This window comes from Mus caroli, chromosome 11 (genome assembly GCF_900094665.2).
Source record: "Mus caroli chromosome 11, CAROLI_EIJ_v1.1, whole genome shotgun sequence".
In the NCBI taxonomy this organism is placed as follows: domain Eukaryota; kingdom Metazoa; phylum Chordata; class Mammalia; order Rodentia; family Muridae; genus Mus; species Mus caroli.
Window position 1 is genome coordinate 56,363,838 of NC_034580.1, and position 17,604 is coordinate 56,381,441.

The 17,604-nt window shown below is 45.4% G+C and overlaps 1 protein-coding gene across 15 annotated transcripts in view; it reads right to left on the bottom strand.

Annotated features, from left to right (window-relative positions):
• Nucleotides 1–17,604, bottom strand: part of Epn2 (epsin 2) — a 58,124-nt gene that overhangs the window by 26,179 nt on the left and 14,341 nt on the right. For 5 of the 15 annotated variants that reach the window (XM_029483357.1, XM_029483346.1, XM_029483354.1 and 2 more), the window contains 2 exons: nt 3,146–3,907; nt 1,155–1,325 (listed from right to left, as the gene is read on the bottom strand). In XM_029483357.1, the coding sequence (XP_029339217.1) occupies nt 1,155–1,325; nt 3,146–3,740 (766 nt within the window). In that variant the 5' untranslated portion in view covers nt 3,741–3,907. Of the gene's footprint in view, nt 1–1,154; nt 1,326–3,145; nt 3,908–5,200; nt 5,236–10,183; nt 10,254–11,474; nt 11,574–17,604 lie in introns of all 15 variants that reach the window. The other 10 variants (XM_029483350.1, XM_029483349.1, XM_021177037.2 and 7 more) reach the window with 6 other exon arrangements.

Sequence of the window (17,604 nt, forward strand, 5' to 3'; positions counted from 1 at the left end):
ACAGCCTAGGACAGAGGAAAAGGAGAAGAACTCCATGAAGCTCTAGGAGAACCTGAGAACAGATCCTAAGTAAGTGGTAGCAAAATAATGGGTATGCAACTTCCATGTCACTGGGAAACGCTTCCAAACAGTTCTAACCCTGACATCAGTAACTGTGTAAAACTGGTCTTCCTTACCTTTCCAAAAAGTAAAAGCCAAAAGCCCATACAAACTCTTAGAAGACAAGACACAAAGGAAAATATCCCAGATCTAAATATAGTGATCACAGAAATACTCAAGTTAAGCAGGTTGTAATATTAGTGAGGCATGAATGAGTGAGATCTGTCTCCAGGGCTCAATAAAGGTTGGCTACCTTATCAGGGAAATTACACAAAGGCTTGCTATTGGTGCCCCTTGGGCAAAAGTAGAAGAGAGCTTTCTTCTCCAGTGAGAACCCATTTATGACCAAAGGGAGATTAGACTGAGACTATTTTCTTGTGAGCAACAGTGAAAATCTGTTTCCAGTTTAACCTGCAACAGTGTAGCTCTGACCAGGATGCATTATTAATTAGGCAAAAGAGAAGCCCCATTTTTTAGTTACCCATTGAATTCAGCCTCTTCAAACACAGTGACCTAGAATTGACAGTACAGCTAACTCTCTGTTCATTTTGACAATGGGGATTTCAGCAATGATAACAGGCCATTGGAAAGCAAAAATAATCCCACTGGAAGTCCAACAGTTTTCTACTCCTACACTGGGAACTGTGGCTTCCAGTGGCTATCACTGAGGGTCTGCTACTAGCTTTCAGAAATTGAAAGCACACATTTCCATCTCAAAAAGGCCAATCGCTTGGGTCCACTACCACTCTGTGGCCTGGCAGGCAACAAAGCACCTCTAGTTCGTAGAACAAGGGATACAGGGAAGATAGAATCATCACCCATGCCTACCCACTAAGTAGCTCCCCTCTAAGCAGGTGGTATATGAGTGTGGGCAAAGGAGCACAGGGCTGTAAGCTCCCAGGAAAGAGAGGCAGAAAGGATTCCAAGCACTGGAAGCTAGCTAGACAGGAGGTCCAGCAGGAGGCAGGGAGAGAGTTGGCTGTACTGACATGACAAGCCCCACCCTAAGCAAGCTGCATGGCATTTCTATGAAGAAAAGTAAACCGCTGTCCCACCTCGGGCTGCGCGGTCACAAGTGAGGCAGGGCTGGGCCCAGTCGCCATTAGGGTGGGAGGCTAGGCCCAGGTGCGGCAGGCAGGGGTGGCGCTGGCTCAGTGGCTGCAGCTCCTCACTCTGACCCAGCATGGCCCCTGTGCGGTGCTGGGGGCACAGCGAGGCCTCTGGCGCTGTTGAGCAGGGACACACACACACATACACAAAAAGAGACACACCATTAGAGGATGCGCAGCAGTGTGTAGGGGACATAGGCCAAGACCACCCAGGGTTCTGCCTCATCCCTGAAGTCAGTGCCCTGTGCCTGGAGGTCATGAAGAGCCTGTTGCCACACTCTGACCCTGGATTTCAGTTCAAGGTCAGAGTCTAGAAAATAAGAACATTCAGAGCATTAGGACCTTAAAAGCAAGGCAGGATCAACAGCTAAAGATCTCAGGCATGGTGTAAGAAGGGTCTGATGAAACAACCAGGCTTCTACACTCCCATCTCACCCTGTACCTTGATGTTCTGCCCTGTTTAAAATTATGAGGGTTCCAACCCCCTTTGTATCCTCCACAGGAGGGACCCTGAGGAAAATAAAACTTCTCCTGATGGGCCAATCTTATTTTTTTATTAATTGGTTTGTTTGCTTATTTTGGTGTGCAACTTAATCCTTAATGCAGGGAGATTTCAAGAGACTTACGGCTACCTTCAGATATTAGTTATCTCACAAGTCATCATCACATTAACGAAAGCAGCTCAAACTTGAAAATTACAATAGCCAGAAATACAAGAAAATGTTAACCTGCTTCAACCCTAATAATAACTTAAAATTCCTAGAGGCAGGAAGCCTGACTTTGATATGTAAATCTCTTACATAATAAATACATTCCTCAAAATTCTAATGGTGGTACAAAGAAAGTCAAACTGAAGCCTATTATACAAAAGTGGGAAATGCTGGTGTATAGCAAATTAAGAAGGCAAGGTGTTCTGCCATGCTGGTCATGCAGATAGCACACACCCATCATCCAGCACCCTGAAGGTTGCATAAGGAAGATAGCAAGTTTGCAGGCAGGCTGGCTACACAGGGGGACTCACTTTCAGAAAGCAAAAAACAAAAAGGTTTCTGTTATGTTGACATAATGTACTGTTCTGAAGGTTATGGGCTTGGAAGCCCGTTTCTACTGCATCCAAGGGCCACCAGAGCCACCTTTCTCTCGGAGTTCAGGATCCTTAGTAGCTGCCCAGCCCTAAGAAATAGAGGATGAACAGTGTAGTGTGCCTTAGATAACTTCTTGGCAGTGCCCAGGAGACTAGCAGGATCAGAAATCAGCTTCTACAAGGCCCAAACACCACTTCCTCTCCCTGAAACCTCTTCTGAATATAGAACAAAAACCCAAAGTGATCCAACACACAATCAGAACGCAGATCAGTCCTGCACAGCACAGACCCAGCCATACAAATCAAATCCTGGAGACTCTTTTGCATATGTGAGGAGAAAGTCTTACTGATGCTAACCTTTAGAGTGTTCCTGTCTAGGTGAAACAGAGACATCCAACCTTGTCTGGTTAATGAAATACTAAGCACTGAGCTATTAGAGACCTGTCATTCAGTTGGTAGAAAGACACTGAATGCAAGATTCAGAAATAAGTGATCAAGTACAAGGGTCATTTCCTCCTGGCTACTAGGTATTTGAGTCCCTGTAGGTTTGGACAGCAGGACAATCCCTTGGCTGACAGACATTCTAGGACAAAAAAATAATCTGGCAAGACTGGCCTTGGACCCCACGTTCCCCTAAGAACTTAAGAAGCATGGGCATAGCCTTGACTAAATTCCCAGAAGACCCACAGAGCAGCCAGGGGGACCAAAAGTCCCTTTGTAAGTAACTCAATCCATATCAAGGATGCTGTCACCTGGGTCTCAGCCAGAAGCTAAGAACTAAGGTGCTCAGGTGTTCAGCCCCAGCAACTGCCACTCAGTTTTCGCGCAAAGGTGAGGCACTTTGTTTACTCACAGCCGTGGTAGGATGCTGGCGAGCCCCCAGCCTTGCCATACTCCTGCTCTGAGTAGCTGGTAGAAAGGTTGGGCTGGCTGGAGCCACGGCCAAAGGTGATCTGGTTGCTGCCCACGCCAGTGGCCACCTGAGCCATGCGCTCTTTGGTTTTGAGAGCCTGAACTCTCTCAACCTTCAGCCGCTCCTCATCCTTGAGGAGCGCAACCAGTTGCTTTGATTTCTCTCGAACGTTAATACCCTGGTCTTTGCCATCACGGTCAATGTACTGAAAGTCCTTCAGAGTCTGTATGGCAAAGATGTTCTCACGGCACTGCTGGGCCACCCGCTCAGAACCTGTCTTGATAAGGTAGTCCAGCAGTGTCAGTGCCTTGTATACATGCCGCCAGTTCTTGCCATGGTCATTAAGTCGCTTCCAAACCATGCTCATGATCTCCGAGAAGGCTACCACATTGTAGGTCAGGTCAGCAATCTCAGTCATCAGAGAGCTGGATGGGCCCCACGGGTCATTGGAAGTGGCTTCCCGGACTTTGATTTCAGCCTCTGAGTAATTGTTCACAATGTTTTTCATCTGCCGTCTGATAGATGAAGTTGTCATTTTTATCTTCTTTGTTACAAATGTGAAGCCCTTCAAGAGAAGCTTTCCTGTTCCCTAAGCCTGCACTCTAGGAAGTTTCCGTGTCAGAAATGCAGATGGAACAAAATGGCCCTCCACAGTCATTTCTTCCTCCAAAGCCTCAGGTCCCAGAAGCTGGCAGCCATGCCCTAGAGAGAAAAAGAACACATTGCTTTTATAAGAAGCACTAGTGAGGATGGGAGAGCCCAAGACAAGCAGTGTACAAGAACATACCTAGTTCCATGACAAGCAGTGTACAAGAACACACCTAGTTCCATGGATACAAAAACATCCATCCTGCTTTCAAAACTAAGATCAGGTCAGAAATGCCACATGCTAAACAATAAACTCGTTTAAACCTTAAGCAAACACCACGATCATTGTTCTATCTCCTAAAGTTTTTGCCGGAGTGGCTAGCTTGCAGTGGCCTATCTTTTTGTTTTGTTTTAGTTTGTTTTTTCAAGACAGGGTTTCTCTGTTTAGCCCTGGCTGTCCTGGAACTCACTTTATAGACCAGGCTAGCCTCAAACTCAGAAATCCGCCTGCCTCTGCCTCCTGAGTGCTGGGATTAAAGGCGTGCACCACCACACCCGGTTTTACAGTGGCCTATCTTTAATGCCAAACAAAAGCCAAATGTAGAAAAACTGAGATACTGGGGGAGATGTCATGATAGATGTATTTTTAACCTTTGGTGCTAGGCACTGAACTCTGGGCCACATGCTATCAACTATGTACCTCAGCACTGAGATGTGCTCCTGTCCAGTCCTGAGAGTTTTCCAGTTTGGGGCAACAAAGTCTCATTTCAAGAATACCTTAAGTCGCCGGGCGTGGTGGTGCACGCCTTTAATGCCAGCACTCGGGAGGCAGAGGCAGGCGGATTTCTGAGTTCGAGGCCAGCCTGGTCTACAAAGTGAGCTCCAGGACAGCCAGGGCTATACAGAGAAACCCTGTCTCAAAAAACCAAAAGAAAAAAAAAAAAAAAAAAAAAACCTTAAGCCTAAAATGCCTGTCTATGACTTTAAAATTGGGCTTTGGCTCATGAGCCCCTAACTGCCTAGAAAATTCTCCTTAAGTGCCATTTCTCTGTGACCCTTCCTGAGCATGAATTAGTGAAATGCTGACTGCTCTTCTATAGAAAAGCTAACAACCTACACTACCACCTTCCATTCCCCATATACCCCAGCTCTCAGGATTTTCTGACCAGGGGCAAGCATAACACCTCATCTCAGAGAGGAAAGCCAAACCCCAGAGCTAAATCACAGGCTCCAAGTGCACCCATCTCCTTTCTTTCTTCAGATGAACAAGAGCTAGAGTAAGGTCCACATCTCACATCTCAGCATGTATTGTGATCACCATCTGTCCCATTCACAGTGAATAGCCAGCATCCAACACTGTGCCCATCAAGAGATAAACACCTGAATAAAAAATGATATTACACTTACAAACAGTATTCCTGTCCTCAGGCCACAATCCTCATCTGTAAGATAAAGAAACAGAAACCTCAAGAAAACTGAAAACTTGAGAGAAAACAAGGGCTCTAGGCAGCCCCGCTACAGTTGCTCAGTCCCTATGGCTTAATTCCTTGTAACAGCAGAGGTAGCTCCTTCCCATCAGAGATAGAAAACAGGAGGTGTGGAATCTTAAAGTTGGCTGTTACTGTAACAGGCTGAGACCCTCCCTACAGATCCTCAGGCAGCCCAGAACCTGGCACCTAAAGTGAACCTTCCTCTCCCTGGATTGCTGTGGTGCTTCTGTCAGAGAAATACCAGACATCCCTAGTTTCTTTCTTCAAGCCTCAGTTAAGCAGGCAATGGGTGCATCAAAAATAAACAAAAAGGAGACACAAAGAATACAATGGTCATTCATCACCTACAGTCACATAGATTAGGAGACAATTCATAAAGCCTCAGCTGCCTCCTCTGCTCACTCAGATAGGCTGAGGAGCCTGTCTGTGCCTGAGGCCAGAGCACTGACTCCATTAGATGGCGGCATGTTCTGCCTCTCTACCCATCTGTTCAGCTCTCATGAATCCCCAAAACCTGTCAGAAAACAGAGATAAAACCTTTTTCAGAGTGACTGTACATCTGATTTAATTAGGTTTTTCACTCATAATTTACTGCATACAGTAACAGGTTGGGCCTCATAAAAGAAAAAAAGACACCTCTGATTTCCAGTGAGCATTTCAGCTTAACTACAGATGTGTCAAAGTTGTTGAGTCATTTCAGATCCACCTAATGACCACAACTTTGGGATATGTCACGTGACTGATTTGATATCCAGCAGTATGCCTGGCCCATACTTAGAGGTCCCAAGTTCAATTTCCAGAACCTACGAGACAATTCAGGGAACCAGGCATATATGCAGGCAAAGCACTAATACAAATAAAATAAAAATAAATCTTTAAAGCCAGACACAGCACTCAGGAGGCAAGAGATCTCTGAATTAGAGGCCATCCTGGTCTACAGAGTAACTTCCTCCAGGATAGGCCCTGTCTCAATAAATAAATAAATAAATAAATAAATAATAAAATAATCTTTAAATGAATAAAAGTTTCTGAAAATGACTATTTGACTATAACCACAAAAAAATGGTTAAAACTCCAACCAAGAGCAAAGCTGCGCTCCACAGCTGCTCTGGAGAAATGCTGTGACCGGCACCGTGGCAGAGGTTACTTGACCCGTGAGGCCCTGGATTCTAACTTCCATTCAACATAAGCAGTAAGAGGCTGGAGAGATGGCTCCATGGCTGGTTTTGTTGTTGTTGTTGTTGCTGCTGCTGCTGTTGATGTTGTTTTGCTTTTTGTTGTTTGGGGGTTTTGTTTGGTTTGGGGTTTTTTTTTCCCCCTTGGTTTTTTGTTTTTAAATATTCAGTCAAGTTCTAGGAAATTGACAAAAAGCACTTTTTTTTGGAAAATGTGTCAAATCAAAGGGAAGCAAATAGAGACTGAAACAAATGCCACTATTCTTTAAGGAAAGGAGGGCCAAGGCATCATCACATCATGTGAACCCCTCCATCTACCTTGCCCTGGACTGCTCAGCTGCATGAAATACCTGTACTCCACAGCAAGTCATGTTGTTATAGGCAACACCTGAGAACACTGAGTGGGAAGCTAGCAACAGCAAAGGGGTTGGGTAAAGAACTCCTTGAGCCCCAGCAGGGCCTCAAATAAAAGAATAATAAATAAATAAATAAATAAATAAATAAATAAACGCTCATCCATACTAGACTCTCAAATGCCAGGCTGACATCAAGGGAACTAACTCAGTGCTCCCCAAGAAAGTAGCATAGTCAACAAAAGAGAGGGGGGGCATCTACTCTCCTGCTAGTAACATGACAGGTAACACAGTAACCATTACGTCACTAAATCTGGGGACATTGGGGAGGTAGAGTTTACATACTTGAAAATGTAGTCAGAATTCAAGTGACAGTGAGTACTGAAAAGAGACAAACAAAAAACCTGGACAAAAATTCCAAGGCTAGGGTGATATCCCATAGACGTATTGTCCTTAAGACTTGTGCAGTTAGACAGGGAAATGCCATCCAACCTAGAACTGCATGGCTCTGAGCAGCCCAGCAAGGAATCTGTCAAACACAGGGGGTGGACAGATGGCTCAACAGTTAAGAGTGCTGGCTGTTCCAGAGGACAAAGGACTGGGGGTCAGGAGTAGCCCCCAACCATCTGTAATTCCAATTCCATGGGGCTCAGATACCCATTTCTGGCATCTTTGGGCATCATACAAATTATACATACATGCATGCAGACAAAACACTCAAACATATTAAATAAAAACAGTAAGGAGGGGCTGGTGAGATGGCTCAGTGGGTAAGAGCACCCGACTGCTCTTCCGAAGGTCCAGAGTTCAAATCCCAGCAACCACATGGTGGCTCACAACCATCCGTAACGAGATCTGGCGCCCTCTTCTGGAGTGTCTGAAGACAGCTACAGTGTACTTACATATAATAAATAAATAAATCTTTAAAAAAAAAAAAAAAAGTAAGGAGAACCTTAACCACTAGTTTACACCAGCTCCATGGTTACTATCAAGGATCAATACCTACTCTGAGGGACACAACACCACCTGTTGTCTGTCACCACTCCCTCTCCAAACCTAAAAACACAGGTCATTCCACAATGATTCTGGTAATCCAGGCCCAATCAATAAATTACTTGGTTGACTGGGCATTCTTGTCTCAGATGGAAACTCAAAATGGGATCCTGGGAGCTTCCTGTGACTTTACACATACTTCATCTTTCTAAAAGAAGCGGACAGCCTGTGAAGTGGATGTGCCTACATTTCCACCAGTATCATGCCAATATGTTCCACATACCCTTTTTACCACAAGTTCCTGGAAATGTATTCATAATCCAGAAGCAGAAGAGGGGTGGGGAGCAGAAGGCACACTCAAGAGAAGCCACAATGCCTACTGCCATATGAGGAGCAGAGACCTAAACAAGGTGAAACTTGGTGATCCTTAATTAACTGGCTATCTCCTGTATAGGGAGTCTAGAAGAGGAAAGACTTAAGTCTAATTCAGAGACAAGTACCATGGTGTCCCTCCGAGGAGGGTACTGAGACCACACGGTCCATGTGACAGAGCCAAGCAGGCCCTCCAGAGGACAACAGCCCAGTCAGAACAATATGGACAGTGCCACATTCTTTTTAACAGTGATCGTTTTAGTTTGAAGAGAAAGGGCTATTGTGTCTCTGCCTCAGCCAGGCTAGCTTTAACTTAAAGCCTCATAAACTGTTGCTCACACAGAGGGGACAAGTGAAAAGGGAGTTCTCTTTCCTCTCACAACATAAAAACAGTGAAATTCTGCCACAAAGAAATGTCCTCTTCTCTAACAGAACCTAGCCACCTTCATTTCAGTAATTTCTGGCTGGTTAAAAAATACCAATTTTTATATCCATGGTAAAAAAATGGGCTTAAGAAAACCTTTACATTCAAAACCTTAAAGAACCCAGACAAACATGACTAGGCAGGTGGGTGGTGGGGCAGATTAAGTCACAGTTTTACATTTTTCTTCATAGAACCTGACAGTGTCAGTCCAGCTATATATATCAGCATGGAGAGTGAGAGCTGCCTGAGCAGAAGAACCAAGCCCCATGTGGCTCAGCATCATCCTCAGGCAGGCAGGAGGTCCTCCCCCAAAAGAATCCGACAGCATCCCTGAGGATCTGCAACAAGCTCAGGTGAGCTGACAGGTGCCACGCAGCCTCCTGTGATTCTCATGTCCATAACGTAATCCAAAACAAAAACATACACGAGGTGTTTTTCTTTTCTCTATTTTAGCAGGCTCCTGTTTAGCCCTTAGGAAGAGCAGTCAGTGGACACAGCTTACACAGTGAGATCCAATCATGAACTTGGCTAGAGCTGTTGCTGCTGATCCAAAGGATGGAACTCTAATGAGCTGTGCCTCCCACTACAGCAGATGATCAAACACCCTGCTCTCTGCACAAAAGGGCCCCATAAACAAGCCAACAAGGAACAGTCTTTTGTCCCATGTCTTCCCACCTTGCTTGGTTATTTTGCAAATAACCAAATCATGGGCAGCGTTATTAAAATCATGCGAAAAGGCATACCATGTGGCATGATGGAGAAGAAGCAGGGAACAAGAGACCAAGCTACTGAAGGCTGTGCTGGCCCAGCAGCTACAAGGTGAAGGACCATGGTTCTTAACTCTGAAACAATGGGATTAAACTAGATGCTCTCTGCCTAGATGTTCTGTCAGCCCACAGATTCCTAGTTGGGTCAAGGGAGGGTTTCTGCCTTTTGCAAATACAAAGAGCAGCCTTCAAAACCTCATTCCTCAATGCCAGTCTAGGCTACAAAGCGAGTTCCAAGAAAGAAGAGGTTACAAGGAGAAACCTCGTGTAAGGGAGACAGGCAGAACCCTCACTTCCTCCAAGAATGTGAGCATGGTCTACTTGTTAGATGCTGTAACTGACACTGGCAACAGCTGGGAAGGACAAATGCCCATGAAACACAACTGGACTGGCCTCTCCACCTAGGGGCAGGCTGTAGGTGACAGTCCCAGAACTGTCCAACTCAAGAAGCTCAAGGAAATACAGAGCAGCCCAGGAAAATCTCAAGTTCCCACGATTTTATGCTTAATTTAGACCTGGCTGGTGACTGGATGATGCTAGTGCTTAGCTGTTGGCATCTCCTAAGGATCCAGAGCATGGAAGCAATGTGGGTAAGAAGTGGAACTCTCAGTCACATGCCACAACCTCAAGGCTTCTGGCCCTGCAGTAATTTCATGCTTTCCCCAAAGGGAGCTGATGGTGGGTGTCTGTCCAGAGTAGACCACAATTGAGCAAATTGTTTGGCCCCTGCTGCACTTTTTGGGGTCAGCTTAGCCTCTACCCACAATGCTGTGAGGGAGGGTATGGATTCCTGTGGGTGCAAAGGGAGTTACTTACACAGACTGCTGGCATTGGTGGCTGGCATCCCCTGAACCTGCAGTTGGCTATGTGCCCCACTTTAGCAGCACTAGAGCAAAAGACAAGAGACGTTTAAGCTCCTCACCAAACCTAAATGACCCAAAGCATCCAAAACTAGATTCTCTGGGGAATGGTCAGGCCTGAAGGGCCTGAAAGTAGCTCCTCTGGTGCCACCTGAGTACAATATCCCCTTTTTCAGCCCCTTCCTCAACTACTAAACAATACATTTTCTTCCCGAGAAACCTCCCTGCCAGAAGGCTCTTGCCTAGAGCCATTCCCACAACTGCTTCCCCAACCATCTTTATCCTTCTCAATTGTCACTGGGCTGGCTCCTTGTCATTGATATGTTAGTTAAATAGGGCATGCTTAAAAACCAATGGCATTCTGCAGGGCCCTCTTCCACGTGGCATTTTCTTTTTTCCGTTTTGTTTGGTTGTTTGTGATTTTTTTTTCTAATTGGGGGTGGAGATAATTCAAGACAGGGTTTTTCTGTGTAGCCCTGACTGTCCTAGAACCCTCTTTGTAAACCAGGCGAGCCTTAAACTCAAGAGATCCACCTGCCTCAGCATATGCACAACCATGCCCAGCATCACTTGACATTTTCTTGTTTCTAACCTGCAGGCCTCACATCCTCCCTCCCCCGTCTATATTCAGTGACAACAGAGTGCCACCTGTCACTTCAACACTGTCCTCCGTGCCTAGTGTAGCACCTGGTACCTGTAAGCACTCAATCCCAGTTATTGAACGCAGAAGCCAAAAGTCTTGCATGTCTACATTCTGCATACTTAGTTGACCTAAGTTAACCCTAACACTGTGCTCCCACTTCCTGCCTCTCCCCACTCAATGTGGCCCCTCTGAACTGGTGCACTGCCCAAAGATAATCTGTTTAGTGCTTAGCACTCACTACTACTCACTACAAAACAAATACCTGCTGCACCCTATGCCCACCTGGAGTCACTTAGTATTTAGGAAATACTGCCAAGGGTCAAGCTACTAAAAATGGGTTTGTTTGTTTTAGTCAGAATGGTATTTCTGAAATCTTCATCAGGGAGTATAGACAGAGGCCAGGTGGGAAGGATGAAGACAGGACACAACTTGAATGCCACAATGAGAAGAGCTGTATGGGGCAAGAAGTGAGAAAAGGCAGGGACAGCCATCAAAATCACCATGATGAATGAAAGACTCCTGATAACCACGTCATAAGGTTCAAGGCCCAGAACAGCAAATAAAGAAGAAGAGGCTTCAGAGGAAGCAGAAGCTTAGTCTTCACCTCAGACTCAGCGAGCCGTGACAAGCCTGAAAACAGAGGTAGCCAGTGGCAGTGAGCACTGGGAGAGGCATGGGAGGAGCCTGTGGTCAGCATGTTCACCTAGGAGGACCAAAGAAAAATAAGGAATCAGGATGCAGAGTGCAAAGGGATAGGCTTTCACACAGTACACATAGATAAGAAGACCTGCCTTCTACTAAGGATTCTCAAGAATAATTACTGCGGGGCTGGAGAGATGTCTCAGCGGTTAGAGCACCAACTGCTCTTCCTGAGGTCCCCAGTTCAATTCTCAGCAACCACATGGTGGCTCACAACCATCTGTAATGGGATCTGATCTGATGCCCTCTTCTGGTGTGTCTGAAGACAGCAACAGTGTACTCATATATATAAAATAAATAAATCTTAAAGGGGGGGGGCTGGAGAGATGGCTCAGCGGTTAAGAGCATGGATTGCTCTTTCAAAGGTCCTGAGTTCAAATCCCAGCAACCACATGGTGGCTCACAACCATCTGTAATGAGATCTGATGCCCTCTTCTGGGGTTTCTGAAGACAGCTACAGTGTACTTGCATATAATAAATAAATCTTTAAAAAAAGAAGACGACGACGACGACCATGACTGCAGGTGCCCCTGTGCACATGCAACTGCACATCCATCCCACAGCAAATCTGACAGCCCCAATAATGGCAGGGATTCCCTACCTAGGATCTACCACCTGCTGCCCATCCAGGCCTGGGCAAAGGATTGAGAGGCCCAGGAACTTGCCTAAACTTACTGCATTGTCTGTACCTTAACTTCTTCTTCCTACAACACCACAACTGAAACACTTAGTGGATAATCTCCATACTGATTCACACCAGGCCTCCCCAAGTGCTGGCACACATCTGCTACAAGAATGAATGACACCTCACAGCAATGGATCCAACCATACCTACTCACATTCTCCCCATCCTCTCTCCTATGGGCTCACTAACCCTCCATACCCTCACTGACTATAAAGCAGGGCCTATCAAGATCAAAAGTGGGGTGTTTGTGCACATCTATAATTCCATCATCTCTCAGGAAGGTTATGTAATATTGCCCTGGGTATGAGGCCAGGTCAGTCTAAGGTCTACAGTTAGATCCTGTTTCAAAAACAAAACAAACAAAAACCCTGCCATGGCATATGGATATTGTTACAGCTTTAAAAACAGCTCAGCAAGGGCAGAAAGACTACTGTCTACCTACCCCTAACCACCACCAGGTACTTCATCTATAAAATGTGTCCTCTTTACAAATTCGGACCAGTCTTCAAGCATCAGCAAAGGGCCTGAGAACTACAGGAGAAAATGGCTAACAGCATCTGTTCCGCTACAGGGATCCCAGCACCCTGAAGAATTCTGACTGATCTTTTTCGTCCCACTGGCCCCTTGAACATACCCTCTCCAGAAGAGAAGCAAGACAGAGCAGACTAACATGGAATGGGAGGAGGAGTCTATTTCATACTAAATTTAACAAGCATAAACAGACAAGCTTGCATCCCATAATTTCTTAATTCTTTAAAGATTAGAAGTATGTTGCCAAATGTCAAAACAAGCACACCAAAAGGAAATGAAAGTCATTATTTTCCCTTTGGTTTTCTACCAATTGGCTAAATGTTTTAATTTAGTGTTTATACCACCACTGTCCTGCTTTGTTTAGAAAAATAATAATCTAGGGGTTCGGGGTTCGTTTCAGCACTGACAACTGCACAGATCTACATGCCCAGTTGCTCCTTCCTTTACCCAGGAAAAACCACCCTCTCTACTTTAGAAACTCCAGCCTCCTCTCCTCCTTGCACCTTGTGGGGGGAACAAGGCCAAGAGAACTGGGCAATCCTGAAGCATCTTAATATGTCTCCCAAGAGAACTGAACCCCACTCCAAATGCCCCAAGAGTCCACAGCAAAGACACAGACACTGTATGTCCTGCTGTTCACACATACTTAGGTTAGGTCAGTGTCTCCCACCCACCCACCCGAGTGCTAACCACTGTACCCAGAGCTGACCCAAGCAGTTCCCGGTACTGGGTCTGAGACTCTCTGCTGGGGGAAGTACTTCATAAACTAAATGGAGCAGAGCTGGATGAGGCTCTGTGCTCTCACTAATGAACTACAAATGAGATCACCAACCCTCAACTCCAGTCCAGTGCTCACAAAGATCTGCAACTCCTAACACAAAACCAACCTATGATATACAAATATCATAGAAAGAAACTTAAGGGCTGAAGAGAATGGCTTAGTTGGTAGTGTCTACCTAGCATGATGAAGCATACAAACTGGGTATTGTAAAAGTGGTAGGATCAGAACTCCAAGATACTGGAGAGATGGCTCTGCAGTTAGGAACACTGGCTTTTCTTCTAGAGGACCCAGCTTCAGTTCTCAAGACTCACACTGAAAGACCCATAGCCACACAGAACTTCAGCTCCAAGGAACTCCAATGTTCAATGGCCTCTTCTGGACTCCACAGACACACATATACATACACAATCTAAAAACTCAATATTAGGCATGCATAGTGATGTATGCCTTCAATTCCAGCACTTGGGAAGCAGAGATAAGCAGATCTCTGTGAGTTTGAGGCCAGTCTGATCTATGTAGTAAGTTCCAAGACAGCCAGAGTTACATAGTAATACCCTATCTCCAAGACAGACAGACAGAAAGACAGACAGGAAAAAAGGAACCTCTAAAAATTTTAAATATACACTTCAACATGTGATAGTATGATAAGCTCAACTTGAGAAGAATATAAATTAAAACTATACTGAAATACTTGTTTCACTTGTCAGGTTGGCAGGAATCTAAACCCCTGAGGCTGGCAAGGCTGTGGGGAAATGAGCAGCCACACTGCTAGTGGTTAGACAATGTGAACACTCTGGAGAAAATCTGGGCAATCTGTCAAAATGACTCAGGAGGTAAGGCCTGCCACCAGGCCTCATTTTCTGAGTTAAATCCCTAGAACCCACACAAAAACAGAAGTAACTCCCAAGTTGTCTCTCTGACCTTCACATGCGTAATGCAGCATATGCCTGCCCACAGATACAATCAATAAATGTAAAAAATGGATGGGTGGGTGGGTGGGTGCATGGATGCATGAATAGATGAATGCATAGATGAGGTGGAAAGTGAGAAAAAAATGCCTGGTGCTGACCTCTAGCCTCCACAAGCACATGAACTAGCATAGCACATCTGCAAATCTCCATGCATATCAACAGAAGGGGGGGTGAATACACCCCCACCCCCACATCCTTAACTTGATTCTATTCCATTTCTGTGAGTTCCAGGGTATCCAGAGCTAAGAGTGAGAGACCCTCCTCCCTGGACCCCCCAAAAAGTACAAGTAATAGAAAGGAGTGAGAATATTGAGATTTCATAAAAAGAGAGGGAAAGAGCTGGGCTTAAAGGCATATATATATCTTTAATCCCAACACCCAGGAAGTAGAGGCAAATGTATCTCTACGAGTTTGAGGCAGCCAGGGCTACTTGGTAAGATCCTGTTCCAAAAGAGAAAAACAAAAAAACAAAATAAGAACCCACACGTGTGCTATACTACCAAGTAGTCACCAAAGAAAGCAGCAGGCTGAACTCAGGTGATCAGGAGTGACGGGAAATATTTCCCAAAGTATACTTTTTTTATGACATCTATTTATTTACTTATTTGAGCAACACACATGCCACAATGAAGATGTAAAAAACAGAGGACAATTTACTTGGCCATCTCACCAGGCCCCTGGAGTATTTTAATAACCTTTCATTTTAGAACTGAGCATTCCACTTAAAAAAAAGAAATACCAGAGCCATACCAAAACCTTTAGTTAATCAAGCACCCGCCCAGACCCCACTGTAATCTCTGCACCCTGCCATGAGCAGGGTGGAGCTAGGCACCAACAATGGCCAGCTAGGGGCAAGGTACCTGGCCTTCCTAAGGTTGTCCCTCCCTTAGTGAGACTCTCCTCCAAGCCCTTCCAGCTTCACACTTCAGTGGCTTTCACCCACAGTCCATTCAAGCCTAAGCTTTCCCTCTGGGGGGCCCACCTGTAGCCATGTACAAACCCTACCCAGTGAGTATCCTAAATAGGTCTGTGCCCCATCACAAAGTGGCAGAGCATGCAAGCTCCCAAACACGTTTAGCCAATCATGCACCAGGCCTTACCCAGCACCCATCCCTATCAGGCCTGGGCACATAACTGGAGCATACAGACCAAACAGACACCAGTTCACTCTCCAAGAGCTCAGTAGACACAACACACGGAGAGCAGAAGGACAACAGCAAGGACAACCAATTTATCCTTTCCTTTGAGCAGATGGAGAGGAGCTGCTACCCCCAAGAGCTTATCTGTCAATACACAGACATTTCCACCTCAGTCAACCCTCAGCTTTCCCCTAGATCAGGAAAGAGACTTGAGTGACCTAAGGCTCAAAGGTTGGAAAGTCATCAAGCTACTGTTCTCAGTCACCAAAAGCCACAACAAAATCATGTTTCCACATCACACATCAGAAGGAGAAAACCTCAGACCAAACTATTTCCGTGGGCCTCAGAGGGCAGAAGTCTCCGAGTGCTTGACTAAGTATCACTAACCACAGGCTGAACTTTCTTGCTAAGAAAAATATTTAATTCCCCTTTCTGAGCTCTAAACTGATTTTTTTTCCTTCTAAATAAACTTTTATAAGCCTTTTATTATAGCCTTATAAATGTCTAGCAAAAGTTTTTAAAATAGTCAATGTGGCTTCCAAATGTACCTTTTGCTGGACACACTGTACACAGATACCTGCCAGCTTACTGATGACCAAGTCTTAGGGGAGATCAAAGTATCTACACATCCACACTGGAGGTGGTTCTGTGAACCAGCCAGGTAGACCTAGCACCACTGCATGGTAAACCCAGGATTTTCTCACCACAAAATTTATTCACAGGGATTCACGCAACTCTGATTTATCCACATGCAGAATGAATGCCAAAGTCCCCAGAAGGAAATGACTAGGCACAACATGTCATGGAGAGGCCTGGTTGGCCCAAAGCCTGTTCCAGCTCCCTGCTTGCACCACAGTTAGCCTCAGGCAAACATATTTCCTGGGCAACAGGCCTGTTTTCTCTTCTCCGGACTTCTGCTTAAAAAAAAAAAAAAAGGCAATAGGCTAAGTAGAGAGGACCAACTCTGTCATCAAGCCAATATAGCCTACCAAAGGGATAGCACAAACCCAGAGAAAATTTCCAGTCCATTGCTGCTCTCACTTGGGACTGAAAGGTCTTAGAGGCACTTGGCAGTGTGTAGCAAATATCTCTTTTCTTTTATACCATGAAGATAAAGAAAATGAGACTCAGTGACTATTCAATAACCTTGTCCAAAGAACTACCATGCCACATTGTGGAAGCCTCCAAAGAGCAGCAGCAAAGCCAACAGTTTGGTTCTACAACCCAGCCTTAATCCTCCCAGAGCCCTGCAACTCTTCCTCTACACCCTTCAGCTCAGCAATAGCACAAAGCACCCCAAACTGCTGCTTATTCCTACTTCCAGGTGGTCACCAAGTCCTCAGTTTCTCAAAAAGCCTCTCTCCTGTCTGACCCAGGCCTCTGAGCGCTTGCTAACCCACTACAGAGGAATGGAGACACACCAGCTCTCCTGAAATGAAAAAAAAAAAAAAAGCATTGCAGACCTCCTCACAGACAGTGAGCCACCAAAACCGCAAGGGTAGGAAAGTGGGAGGATGGTGGATATAAACTGACAAAAAAAAGCCTGAAATCAGTTAACAGTAGTCACAGCTGACAACTGTCAGACTTGACAAGCCTTTAGGTCAGGTCTTCAGTATATACTTCCAAATTTCTTTGATGATCTTTGTTAGGGAAATACGGTGGTTTTGGCATACTTGAGCACTTTGAATTGAATGGCAGTGGACAGCCTCAGAACTAAGAGCCATCTCACCATCTCCTGTCCTCCTGTCTGTTGTCTCTTTCTTTCCCAAGACAGATCACAAAATCCAAAAAGGCCCCTTCTGGGGGCTGGAGAGATGGCTCAGCAGTTAAGAACACTGACTGCTCTTCCAAAGGTCCTGAGTTCAATTCCCAGCAACCACATGGTGGCTCACAACCATCTGTAATGAGATCTGATGCCCTCTTCTGGA